This window comes from Natator depressus, chromosome 10 (genome assembly GCF_965152275.1).
Source record: "Natator depressus isolate rNatDep1 chromosome 10, rNatDep2.hap1, whole genome shotgun sequence".
NCBI lineage: Eukaryota > Metazoa > Chordata > Testudines > Cheloniidae > Natator > Natator depressus.
In genome coordinates this window covers 71,185,228-71,198,302 of record NC_134243.1, presented here as the reverse complement: position 1 = coordinate 71,198,302, position 13,075 = coordinate 71,185,228, and the positions used below count along the sequence as shown (strand labels likewise).

Below are 13,075 nucleotides of genomic sequence, written 5' to 3'. Positions count from 1 at the left end.
CCACAAAATTTTAAAAATAAGTGCCATCAGTATGCTAAAATATTCACTGCAGTAGGTGTAGGTTTTTAATTTCCCCAGCACTCATCTTTGAAATAACATTTCACATCAAGGGAAAACCCAAATACTTGTTCTTTACCATGAGGAATAACTGGGATTAAAACAGCTGTTAATTTGCATCTGAAGTAGAACTGTTTATTTTCAGCACAAAATTGAAATGTTTTATGAAAGTTCAGAGGTGTCACATGGATTTCTCACATTTCAAGAAACTCTATGGGCATTTGTTTGTTTGCAGTTTTTACTCAAGCTGACTATAATTTTGGTAAATTTTCCACTTTTTCTGATGGGAGAAATATGAAAAACACCAGGGGTGCTGGAACAATTTTTATAGTGCGGGTGCTGACAGTCATTGAACCAAACTGTAAACTCTGTATATAACGGAAACCACTTCAAGCCAGGGGGTGCAGCACCCCCAGCACCCCCAGGTCCAGCACCTATGCAAAACACTGGGATTTAACGGCAAAACATCCTTTCGGCAAAAGCCAAAGTTCACCAATTTGGCCTTTAGGCAGCACCACTTTTAGCTCTTGCAATTTGTCTTTCTTCTTTTCTTAAATAGTTTGATTATTTCTCCTATTAATTTTCCATTTGCCCACTCTCCTCCACCCATGACCAAGAGAACAAGAGTCACTTTCATATGTGCAAACATTAGCAGCTTCCTGGAAGCAACCTTAGCTCTGTCTGGAATGACCTGATCTTGTTTCCTTATCAAAAAATATGACAAGAACAGTCACCAAAGAATAAATATGAACCCTTGTGCTGATTCTATTGGTATGTAAAAAAGGTAAGGGATAGTAATTCATGCGTATATCATGACCCGGGGCCATGGTAATTTGAGTGAAAGCCATGCCCACTGTAATAAAACCTCTGCTCATTTCACACAGACACACTCTTGCAGATTATCATTGCACATTAGGCACAGATTGAGCCAAAAGAGCTCTTTGATTGCTACCATTATTCTGACAAGTCAGTCTTTAAGTATCATTGAACCCTGAGCGTTAACAAGACTAATTTGCCAGAGTACAACCCCTAGAACATCAAAGAATTGGAATACTCAGAAGGAAATGAGCATGTGTCAGAAGCTCTGGGCTTCCTGAATAGGTTTGACTTCTGTCTCCTTTTTTGAGTAGTTGGTGTGTGGCCAGCGAAGTTGAGCCAAGAAAGGTTCTGAGGAAGCTTATTTTTTTTGTATCCATCATTAGCACTTTTATAGTTCTCCTCTTCAGGTGCTAAGCTCCAGCCCTGCCTGCTCTAACATGCCATGCCCTCCTGGGTGCTCAGAAGAGGAGAAATCCTACACCAAGGGCATAGAACCCTCCTGAGCCAGAGGGTATTTGTGTCATTGAGTATTCATTATTCATACTCCTGCACATCTCTGCAGACTAAGTGTTTGCTAAGCCATTCTTAGCACAATCCCTTTTCATGTCGATTTATCTCAGAGCCCTAGAATCCAAGCCGACTCCCCCTACATGCATTAAGCCCGCTGCAGGAGGGAAACCACCGACAGTTGAGACTATATTAGCCAAACCTTTTTTATTTAAAAAAAATGTAGTGAATTTGAGAACCTCTTCCTATCCCACATCAACCAGTGGCAGTAGGGAAATATCCCATTGGTGTAGTCTACTTTCCTCTGCACCTCCCCTATCTGGCTCTTCAAAGTTCTGAATACAAGCTCCAGAATCTGACTCCCAAAACAACTAGGAAAGGGGTGTGGAAAAACTGCAAAACCAAGTTCTAAAAAGGCCCCTTTTAACCTTAAGGAGAACTCCCAATGAGAAGGAACTCGGAGGAAAATGCCATCCCCCTTCATTAAAAATTGCAGACAGATGAACCTGACCTGGTCTATAAGCTGTAATTGGATAAATATGCAAAAAGTTTGCTTGCTTACCCAAAGCTCCTCTGCACTCTGTGAACGTTGAGTAAGGTAAGTATTGGGTTGGGAAAAACGGAAGAACAAGCTTCCTCGTGAGACTTCTGGTACTCTCTACCTCTGGTTGGGCCAGAAACACTTCAAAGATATTTTGGAGGGGATATATCAGTCCTTCTGACTCTGGTGCATGTTAAACTGAGCTCCACCAAGATAGAAATTTCTAGGGTCAGATTTTTAAAAGATCTCAGCTCCAATCTAGACAACAAAATAAATGGCCAGTCTTTCAAAGGTTCTCACCACACAACATGCTGGAAATCTGGTCAGAAGCATCCCAATGGGAGCTGCTGAATCCTGATCTCCTTTGAAAATCTGACCCTGATCTCTTTTGACATTTTGGCCCTAGAAAATTGAAAAAGCTTTCAGAGGGTGGGGGGAGATTAACTAGTGAAATAAATAAATAAATGCCCAGCCCCCAAGTCCAGCTGATGCACAATTAGTGCAGGACTTGGGGGTTGGATAGGAGAGAGAAAAGTGGCTCTGAGCTAAGTTACACCAGCTAGAGAGGTCCTTATAAGGGCAGCTGTCTGTTCCCTTTGTACTGCTAAAGTGGCAAATGGGGGATGGATCTGGCTCAAGCTTTGAAGTTAATTTCAGTTGGGGTAAACTGGCTGGGATCACAGGCCAGGATATAAGCTACAAGCCTGGGAGATTTGTCCACCACCAGTATGGATGCACACACTACCCAACCATCCCAGTTCAGATACTCCAATGGTTGCTTCATTTCTCTTTTAAGCCTCCTTTATTATTGCCTGACTGGGTATCATTATCACACAAGCCTGGACTCCTAGGGGCCTGGGGAAGTCTATACCTTATTTGGGTTAAGGTTTTCAGGAAAAAATTATTTTATCCAAACTGTTCCACTCAACTTCAACCTCAGTTAAAATAAATAAACCTTTGTTTAATGCCTAAGGGGACAGGACAGGAGTGAAACCAATTGGTTGTTGTTACAGGCCGACTCTTTAATCTCGTGTGGGACATTAAATTCATTCCCCAGATTTAGGAGGAATCCTCCATAGGCTACTTTTGACCCGGTACACATTAGCAAACAGCTTCAGCTGAGAATGCGGTGTCCAAAGGGAAATGACTGCACAGCTACTCTGCTAATTTGGACTTTGGGCAAAGAGACATGGAGTCTGGGCAAAGAAAAGAACATTAGTGAGAAAGGCAGCATCAGGGGAGACAATGTGACAGCTTGCGAATTGATGTGGAAGCCTAAGTTCAGCAGCTGGGGAACACTGAGCCATGGGGGAAGGTACATGATAAGAAAATGAGACCTACACATGCACCAGGAATAGAACTGAGCTGCAGCCACCTCTGCCTCTGGGTGGAGAAAATGAAAAGCGAGTTGATGCATAAAGTTTCCTAGTTCTGTGAGAGTTAAACCAGATAGAGCTCTATCCTGTACTTCGTACGCAGATGAAATTCCCATTGATTTTGGTGGGCATTTTACCTGAGTAAGGAGTGCAGAACCCAGCCCTTATAGATCAGCATGTTGTTATTTCAGATAGGCCTCTCAGTCCACTCGCACCATACCAACCACAGAGGATGCAGAATCCTATCAGTCAAGGAGATTTCAATTCAAAGAGACACACAATACAATGCAGGTTCATACTGAGCCGACTGGACAAACGTTGGACTTACTTCCAAACCATGCAGTTTGAGGGTTGATTAATGTTGACTAGACTTCATGGGAAAAGGAGGTTTTCAGGAGAGATTTTAAAAAGGAGAATGTGATAGGGATGGAGTTGCAGGCATAAGGGGTAGCACAGAGGAAGGGATACCTGTGAAAACCTGAAGCTGTATCACCAGATGGAAAGGAAATGCACCAACTAGACGCTCCATTGTTCAATAGCACCGTGGTGACAGAGAGAGAGACACAGCTCAAAACTGTTACAAATGCCGCCAATTTATACTAATGCTGACTTCAGACTCCAGCTGGTAACTCTCTAAAGCTCATTGAGACTTTGCAGAATTTCTGCTATCATCACACTGGGAAAGTATTCGCAGTGGAGAGGAAAGAAAGATGCAAGGAATCAGAGACATTCAGTTGTGATTAGACTGTCCTTTAGGGTTTTTAAATGAAACTCTTTCTATTTCCCTACCCTAATCTAGCACTGGCCTCCTCGTTACCCTTTGGAACGCTTTGCCACTGTTAGTGTGAGAGACGTCTTCTCTGCAGACCTGCAATCTGAAGGAACCTTTCTGTGTCTCTCTGCACAGCTTCCTGCTAGCCTAGCTGCAGCTTCCTTTCTGATGCACCCCTCAGTCTCCTCAATCTTGGCCCAAAAGTTGAGCTGATCAGAAAATGGGGGAGAATTCTGCAGAAAAATCTGACTGTTCATCAAAAAACCTGAACCCGGACAACTGAAAAAATTCAGACTCACAAATAATAATCATTATTATGAATAAAAACAGCTGAAAGCTGCTAATGCCAAAACCCCAACACTCTTTTGGTTTGTGGTTTCCAGGTGCTCAAGGAAAGGAGACAATTCCACAAAAAATAACATTTAGTCAAAAACTGAATTTTCCAGCCAAAAAATGGTGCGGCAAGTCCCAGCCAAAAGTGCTCTTCTCTGCAGAGAAGCCCCGTGTCCCTTGTCTGCTTTCCTATGTCTCTTCTCATTCTCATCTATCCATTCCTCTTCAAGCCTGATCAGAAAGTTTCTCTTTCCCCCTCATTTATACACCACTCAGATAGCACAGTGAAGGGCATTAGATTAGATTTGATTAGATAGGAGACTCCCATACATAAACAAATATGTCTAAGGGAAGCTCATCCTCCTGGGGATGGAAATGAAGTGGGAGGGAGGCAGATACACAGAAACAATCCTCTGGGACATCGGTTCTGCTCACCCACTTAACACAGTTTAATATATAGGTGAACTGACTCACCTACATTAGGCTCCATGAGACCTGGATGACACTGTTTTGTGAGCTTCTCGTTAAAGTTGAGCTACTAAAAGGGTTGAAATCTGGTTCCCTGGGTGCTCGGATTGGGAATGTCTCCGTGCATGTTGGTCCTTTACATAAGCCTAATATTTTTGTACAAATAAACCTGCTCTCTGGAAACTGCAGACTAGGCTGCCTGGCAGGGGAGGGAATTCAAGTTCAGGTGCCCGGTTTATCCGGGGCTGTGAGTACAGGAGCTGTGAGCACATTCAGTGTCTGGGGATGGGCGTGATTCTGTTATGTTGCTCTTGAGCAGCCCTGCTCCCATCAGCAAATGGAAGGGCAGGGACAGGGTCTGGAATCACCTCCATCTAGCCATCCTCAGCCCCGTGAGAGTGAGTCAGGATGGGGAAAAGGGGGAGGGTCCTGAACGAACCTGCCCTATGGAATAAGCTATGCTTGGATCCATCCCGGCTGCATAAAGTCTGAAGGAAGGCTGTTCAGTGGCACTTACCTAGCATCCCTTTGTTTGAGCTGGACAAGCACATATCCTTCTCAGCACTGGGCAGAACAAAGCCAACCACAAACACCTCCACCCCATCTGCCATTAGTGCCAAGCCTAAAACAAAGAAGAGTGTCCACTGGAAGCGCCCGTGGCCACACTCCTCGATGATGTTCTCATACTGGTGGGCAAGCTGCTCCTCATCCTCCATCCGCTCGGCTATGAGTTCAGCCTTGTCTCTAAACTCATCGGCCATGGCAGGGGCTTTCTTCTTCTGTTTGCCCTTAATGTCATCTGGGTGAGGGATGCCCTGGTACTCTCCTTCATAGACCTCATCATCCTCATCATGGCCTTCCGTGGCATCGCTCTGGGCATCCTCTTCTTGGGTTGGCTCATTCCCATCATGATGATAGCCATCCGAAGGTGCATACCTTTCATAGTTGCCATCCTGATACCGGTAGTCATCTGACACCTGGTTCACCTCTCTAGCGATGTCCTTAGCCCCTTGATACAGACTTGCGTTGTTTCTATACCGATCATCCATTCTGAGCATATACTTCTACACACAGTATAGTGCGGTGTGTATAATCTCGAATATATACGCGTGTTTATTTATTTGTGCAATCTCTGCTACTAGCTACACAAACATAACTTCCCTCTGGTCTGGAATCTGATGCGCAGTGCACTGAGCTCACAAAGAGAATGACTGTAAACTTTCAGGGGAGAGTTTTTTACAGGGCTTTTGGTAACGTTTCAAGTTTGAGCTAGACTTTGTTGACTTGCTTCTTTCAGTAGGAAGGAAAGTGTAGTTGGGACTGTTGACTAGAGATATGTGAGGGATCAGCAACTTTGTACAACCAGGAGCTAGGAAGACTTGGTAGGTTGTTCTTTTTTCTGATCCATTGTGCTGATGAAGGCCATGACCTGAGAAAGAAAGAGAAACAGCGATGAGACAATATTGAATTGAGAGGAGAAAGGCAGTGAGTGAAATAGACAACATTCCTAACTCATTCTTTTCTATCTGAGGGTGCAAAAAGGAGATGGAACATTCAGAGACTGTTATTGGGAGGCATATAAAGGCTATCAAATGGGTTGGAGACCGTGATTACCCTACTGATATCCCAACTTGTGGCTGACACTGTCTTGAATCATAGTATGTCATTCCTAGAAAGCCACAGCACTGGTTTCCATAGAGGACATCATGGTGTTGAGTGGTGCTGATTGATCAGTTCCCTTGCCTTTAAGTCACTAGAGGACCCCAAGGAGATACTGCTGAATTGGAATTAATTTGCAAACTGGATACAATTAATTTAGGCTTGAATAGAGGGTGGGAGTGGATGGGTCATTACACAAAGTAAAACTATTTCCCCTGGTTTATTCCCCCACCCCACCCCCACTGTTCCTCAGACATTCTTGTCAACTGCTGGAAATGGCCCACCTTGATTATCACTACAAAAAGTCGTCATCCCGTCCCCTCCCGCTCTCCTGCTGGTAATAGCTCACCTTAAGTGATCACTCTCATTACAGTGTGTATGGTAACACCCATTGTTTCATGTTCTCTATGTATATAAATCTCCCCACTGTATTTTCCACTGAATGCATCCGATAAAGTGAGCTGTAGCTCATGAAAGCTTATGCTCAAATAAATTTGTTAGTCTCTAAGGTGCCACAAGTACTCCTTTTCTTTTTCAGAGGAATGTCTGTCTGCCAACTTGGAGCCCAGCCTTCATGATATTTAGGCACTCATCATCATCTTAATGAAAGAAAAAGGGAGCTTCACTTTTTCTTTTTAAGCCAGATAGCAGATGTCATTTTATTATATGGATTTTTTTTAAATGTATCCCCATCTGGACAAAAAGACCTGACAGATGCAGTGCATGCAGAGAGAAATTCTTCTCCCACCCACCCATGCCCCACTTATTCCATTTCGAGCAGCCACTGGAGGAGAAGTTTTCTCAGTCAGCAACAAATGAAGTTAATATGGAATCATGACCCTCTTTGGAGAAAATGGAGTGAAGCCAAATCTTTTAAAAACAACCTCAGATTTTGGACACCTGTAGTCAATTATTTTTCAAGTGGATTTCAGCCAGTTGGCTCTCTTGTGCCTTTTCCCATTCTTACAAAGAGCTGAAAACAAGGTTTTTGAAAGAAGGCGTCAGTTAGTAAATAAATATATAGTATAATCATGCTATAAGAGCTACTATAGGTCAGATGTGGTATAAGATTGGTTTTCATTTTAAGCTTTCAGGTACAAACCTAAATATATAAAATATAAACGAACCATCAACTGACGTATCTATATAATCTGTAACCTGTGAGCACTATTATTTTGTGTGTGTATATGTATATATACACTTATGCACACTTTGTATTTGTGTATGTGTGTATACACATGCACACACATACATTTGTATGGCATGCAAAGGTGATATTCAACATAACAATGCAAACTCTGCACTTCAGAATATTACTCTCATCATGTGGGCTCTGTGCAAATGCCATAAAGCTGAAATTACGTACACACAATTCTGATAGGAAATGCAGTAAAGCCAACATTGTCAAATGCTCTGAAGGGGCCACTCATGTCACTCTAGGAAAAGGCATTACGGTCAAAGTAGCGTCGAAAATATCATTTGGATTAAAACAGAGTCTGCATGTAGAGCAAGGTCTTTCTATACTACATTGAAAAGAGTTCCCTTGAGCACAAATGGGGATCCTCCAAGCAGTTCCATGTGTTTATGCAAAGCCCTGTGATTCCTGCTGTGTTATGTTTACACCCGAATCAGGAGTTTCATGCAGAGTAAAACAGCTTTTGCTCCTGTTGCTCTGGTGTCCTGTAACAGATCTGGTTTCTAGCTCATCTTGGGCGCCACTCTTCAAATCTGCTTATGGAGCCTACTAACTGTGGGAGGCACCAGCTTGCTGGTCACGCGCACACAATCGGAAAGAGACAGGTCCCAATATAGACAGTTACTACTGTTTCTACTGCCATATTTGTGGTATGCCAATCAAGATCTCCCTTCAAATCTACATTAACTTTGATCTATGATTTCCCTATAAGTGGCATCACTAGCCTTCCCAGCAGCAGGTAATAACCTCGTGGCATGGTAGGTGTGCCAATAAGGCCCCTGTAACTGAGTCTCCACCAGTGCACAGGTACGGTTATACCCACTGGTCCCTGCTGACACAAGAATCATCTCACTTCAGCCAGTCACTGATGAACAAGTGGTTTGACTCTTGTGTCTTGCAACAAACCAGCTGCTCTGTATTAAGTGCTGATAAAAGCTTGTCCCCATGCTTAGTGCTGGACAGTACGCCACGGTGGATCATCCAGCAGGGTTATACACTACTTGACCTTCTAGTTTGCAAGCATCCTTCCTTTCTAGAATTCAGTGCTGTTTAGGGGATTGCGCTAGCGTGGGGGTAGAAGGGAAGGAGGGAGGGATGGGGAGCTGCCTACCCCATCCACCCCAGGGGGAGGCAAAGAGCACAGAATGCTCCCTGCTAGTACCTTCAAGGGTGTACGCTGCTCCAAAGGGAGGAGGGAAGGAGGTGTGAGCATGGCCCTGCACACCTTCTTCACCAGCCATGCTGGGGATGAGCATGCTTCACTATCCTCCCTATGGCACAGTTCTTCTGGGAGCTACTTTAGCTGCAACCAGCTCTGTACTCCTCCCAGTCAGGCACAATCCAGCCATTTATAGGGGACACTCGCAGTGCAAGGAATATAGAAAATAAGAATCTTTTGAAATGAAAGAGGCCAGGATGCTGAGCTCGGTCTTTCTGCTCCTTCTAACCGTGTGCAGCCTGCAGCATGTGTTTCATTAAATGTATGGCATATACATAGGCCGCTTTCTCATTATGGGGAAGGTGCGGGGGTATCAGTGTCTCTCCGTGGGCACTGTCAGAGCCTCTATCTTTGCTTTAGCTCCCATGACATTTGTCGCTGCATTAAGCACATTTCCTTTCCTTTTGCTGAGTCACCCCATACATCTTCCATTAGGTTAAAAAGGCAGCCGGGGCATTTTCCAGGACCGTGAAAAACCAATCAATGAAAAAAAAAGCCAAAAAGAGCGGCAAGCCAATCAGGTCAGAAAGATCAAGCAACTCGAGAGCAGGCTGCAGTAAAGAGAAGTATTTGCATCCACTCTGGATGTGTTTATATGCAAAGAAGTTAATATACTGACAGCCCAGCGGAGGCATTTCACAGGCTTTACATCTCGAGTTTCATTGCTAAAGGGCTGCCAGTGTGGGTTAAAAAAAATCCCCAGACTCCTTTGGAGTCTTAAAAAACCATCTTGCTTATGAAATAACCTTTTCCATTACACAAAGGTTCACTCCAAGGGTGGATATTATTCTCTTTGAGGCAGTGAAAATTTAGCTCCACGGAGAATATTTTCTTCTAAAAAGAAGGGGGAAGGGTTTTTAAATGGGAACAATCTGTTCTGGTACAAAGAATCAGGAAGAACATTAGCCCCTGCTGTTGAATTGTTCAAGGGGCCTTTGTGGGAAGGTTATGTTTCAAAGTGACCTCAAGTCTCAGCCTGTCAAATCAAAGAAAGTGACCTGGGCAGTGTTTCAGTTGCCACTTTTCTTTTCTGAAAACAAGATGTTGCTTCCTGCTGATTGTTGTAAAGGCGAACTGTAAAGCTTTCTTTGTAAATGAAATTATAATAATTAATAATAATAATAATTAACGAACTTTTCAAGAGTCCAGATCAGCAACAGACTTTAAGATACCAAATCAGACACAAGCCCAAGATGCCTGAATACCATTAAAATTTATACCAAGACTTTAACATTACAAATAGATACATTTGACAACAAAAAAGCTGGAAATCATTTCCTCCTTTCCTAAGATGCCACAACATGAGCTGAGGATTCTGTGTGTCACCCAGAATCACAGGAGACAGGGGAGCACCCAGACCCTCACCCTGCCAGGTCAGGATTGTTCCCTACCGTATGGCACCCCTTACATCAAGGGCATTGTCAGGCATGCAGGAAATTAATGCCACTCTAGTGATATTATCAGCTGTTGAAGTGAGAACGTGAACCATATAATTCAGGTCTTGGCAGGTAAAAAGCTTTTCAGTTCATATTTATTCTGCAGAATGCAGGGCTGTCGGCTGTACAGAGCCCGATCTGGACGGCATGGGCAGTGGCACATGGGTCATTGTCTTACTCAACAGCTATACGGTAGCCCCTGCCTTTGCCTTCACTCCCCCAGATTGCAGCCACTCCCAGCACACACTCTCCTCTCATGGGGCATGGAGTAATGCAGCACACACCCTTCCGGAGCAGGGAACTTGTGCTCTTTCCCTGCAGCTTGCACACCCTCCTGGGAGCAGGGAAATCTCTCTCCCTGCAGCCTGCAGGTGGTCCTCTCTCTCCCACACTCTTGCTGTCTCTCTGACACTGCAGCCTCTGCTAACAACTTCACTCTGCTTTAATGTGTATCCAGACAGCAGCTGGCTGTATTCTCCCTTTGAACCTTCCTCTGTCACATGGTACTGGCCAGGCACTTTCATAACCAGTGACTGGTTTCCACGAATGTCAGGACAGAGAAGATACTGGGGCATCGTATATTTAATCTACTCCCAAATTGTCAGTGTGCATTGAGGACCCAATCCTACTCCTATTTACATCAGTAGCAAAATTCACCGCTGGGTTCAATGGGTGCTGGCTCTAGCCCCAGCTATTCTAAGCAGCTGCCTGTCAGGAGTCCTGTTAGCAGCTTCTTGTTTCACTCTGCCCCAGAGGAGATGTTGAGCCGTGAGACTGTTCCATGGGGGAAGGAGGAGTTGTCATTTCAGTGATTTATTGACTGCTCTCAGTTTAACCAGGGCAGCCCTTCAGTTATGCCACTGAGAGTCTTTCATGTCTCAGCAGAAACACATAATCCAAGCAAAGTTACAGGTAATCCTATCTTTTCCTTGGGATATGTCCACCAGTAACTTACCCTGCAATTTTCCAGTACTTACATGATACATGGATCTAGACTGTTCTCAGTGGTAGCAGATGACAGAACGAGGAGTAATGGTCTCAAGTTGCAGTGGGGGAGGTTTAGGTTGGATATTAGGAAAAACTTTTTCACTAGGAGGGTGGTGAAGCACTGGAATGGGTTACCTAGGGAGGTGGTGGAATCTCCTTCCTTAGAAGTTTTTAAGGTCAGGCTTGACAAAGCCCTGGCTGGGATGATTTAGTTGGGGATTGGTCCTGCTTTGAGCAGAGGGTTGGACTAGATGACCTCCTGAGGTCCCTTCCAACCCTGATATTCTATGATTCTATGATTCTATGATACTTACCCTGGAATTACCCTCTACCTCTGTACACTCTGTACTACTTACCTTTCGATTACCACTTGCTACTTGCTAACATATCTAGCCCTCTACCTTAAGTTTTTCCATAGTACTCATCACCCAAGTATCTAAGCAGTACTACAAGTTTAAATGCTGCTTACCCTACAATTACCCCTCTTAGCTTCCCCACTTACCATGCGATTTCTGAGACTCTCTGCACCACTTACCCTATTTTTACTCCCTCCTCTGCAGAGCATAATTTACTCTAGGCCTGAGTCTGCAACCCTTACTCAAGCTGAGGTGCATTTACTCACACAAGTAGTCCCATTTAGTAGTTGTATGACTCATTGGAAGGATTCCAGAATGGGATCTTCTATAGTTATTCCTTGTAACAGGACACTGGGGCCTTGAGGTGCATCCACGCATCCCAGTGTGTCTGTTAACGGCCTTGAGCCCTTTAAAACTGCCAGCTGTAGTCACAGGATACATGACTAGGTAGGTGCAAGCATGTGACTTACAGGAAACGAGAGAGAAGGGGTCCTGCGTTTCAGACAGGAACAGCAGAGAGGAGGGAGCCAGGGTTAGAGAAGTCCCAGCTCAGGGAGGAAGTGTCTCTCCATAGTAGCCAGGAAGGGTTGTGAAATGGGAAGGGTGTTCTCTCCCCTCCCAGCGGGCGGGAGCTGGGAAAGCCATAGGAGGCTGGGTGTTAGTAGCAGTATCTTGAGTTAATTTGCTCCTGTTTTGGAACCTGGGTTTTACAATAAATTGAGCCTTCGGGACCTCATACCTGGGATGTTATGCCAGCTGGGGAGGGACAATAGGTGCTGGAACTAGGGATGCGGGGGGTGCTGCAACATGCCCTGACTTGAAGTGGTTTCTATTATATCCAGGGTTTACAGTTTGGTTCAATGGTTCTCTGCACCCCCACTATAAAAATTGTTCCAGCCTCCCTGCTGGCTGGTGAATCTACATTCCAGCGTACACCCCTCTTCTACACACTACTTACCCTCTAAACATACTGCACAATAACCTTCGCTATGTATTCTATTCAGTATTTACACTCCAGTTACCTCCCCACCAAATACTAGGTACGATCCAGTTATCCTGACTCTACACAAAACGTATCCTTCATTAAGTCCCGCCTCTGCACGCTATAATTTACTCTGAAATGACCCCTCCTCTACATACTACTTACTCTGCACCACATTACTTCACATCCAGGAGCTACTTCGTCTGTGACCAAATGTTGCCTGTTTATCCTGTGAGCAAGGTACCTTCTAATTTGTACTCTGCAACTTAAAATGTTACCACAAGTTCTTATATATGTCACATTGATATAAGAGTAAATGGTAGTAGGACCTTTTCTGGGGATTGTCCTGTTTTCTCTAGCCTCTTATT

The 13,075-nt window shown here is 44.3% G+C and overlaps 1 protein-coding gene across 5 annotated transcripts in view; it reads right to left on the bottom strand.

The window, feature by feature from the left end:
• Positions 1-13,075, bottom strand: part of SV2B (synaptic vesicle glycoprotein 2B) — a 111,589-nt gene that overhangs the window by 35,634 nt on the left and 62,880 nt on the right. For all 5 annotated transcript variants that reach the window (XM_074966500.1, XM_074966502.1, XM_074966498.1 and 2 more), the window contains exon 2: positions 5,391-6,302. In XM_074966500.1, coding sequence (XP_074822601.1) covers positions 5,391-5,931 — 541 coding nt within the window. In that variant the 5' untranslated portion in view covers positions 5,932-6,302. The remainder of the gene's footprint in view (positions 1-5,390; positions 6,303-13,075) is intronic.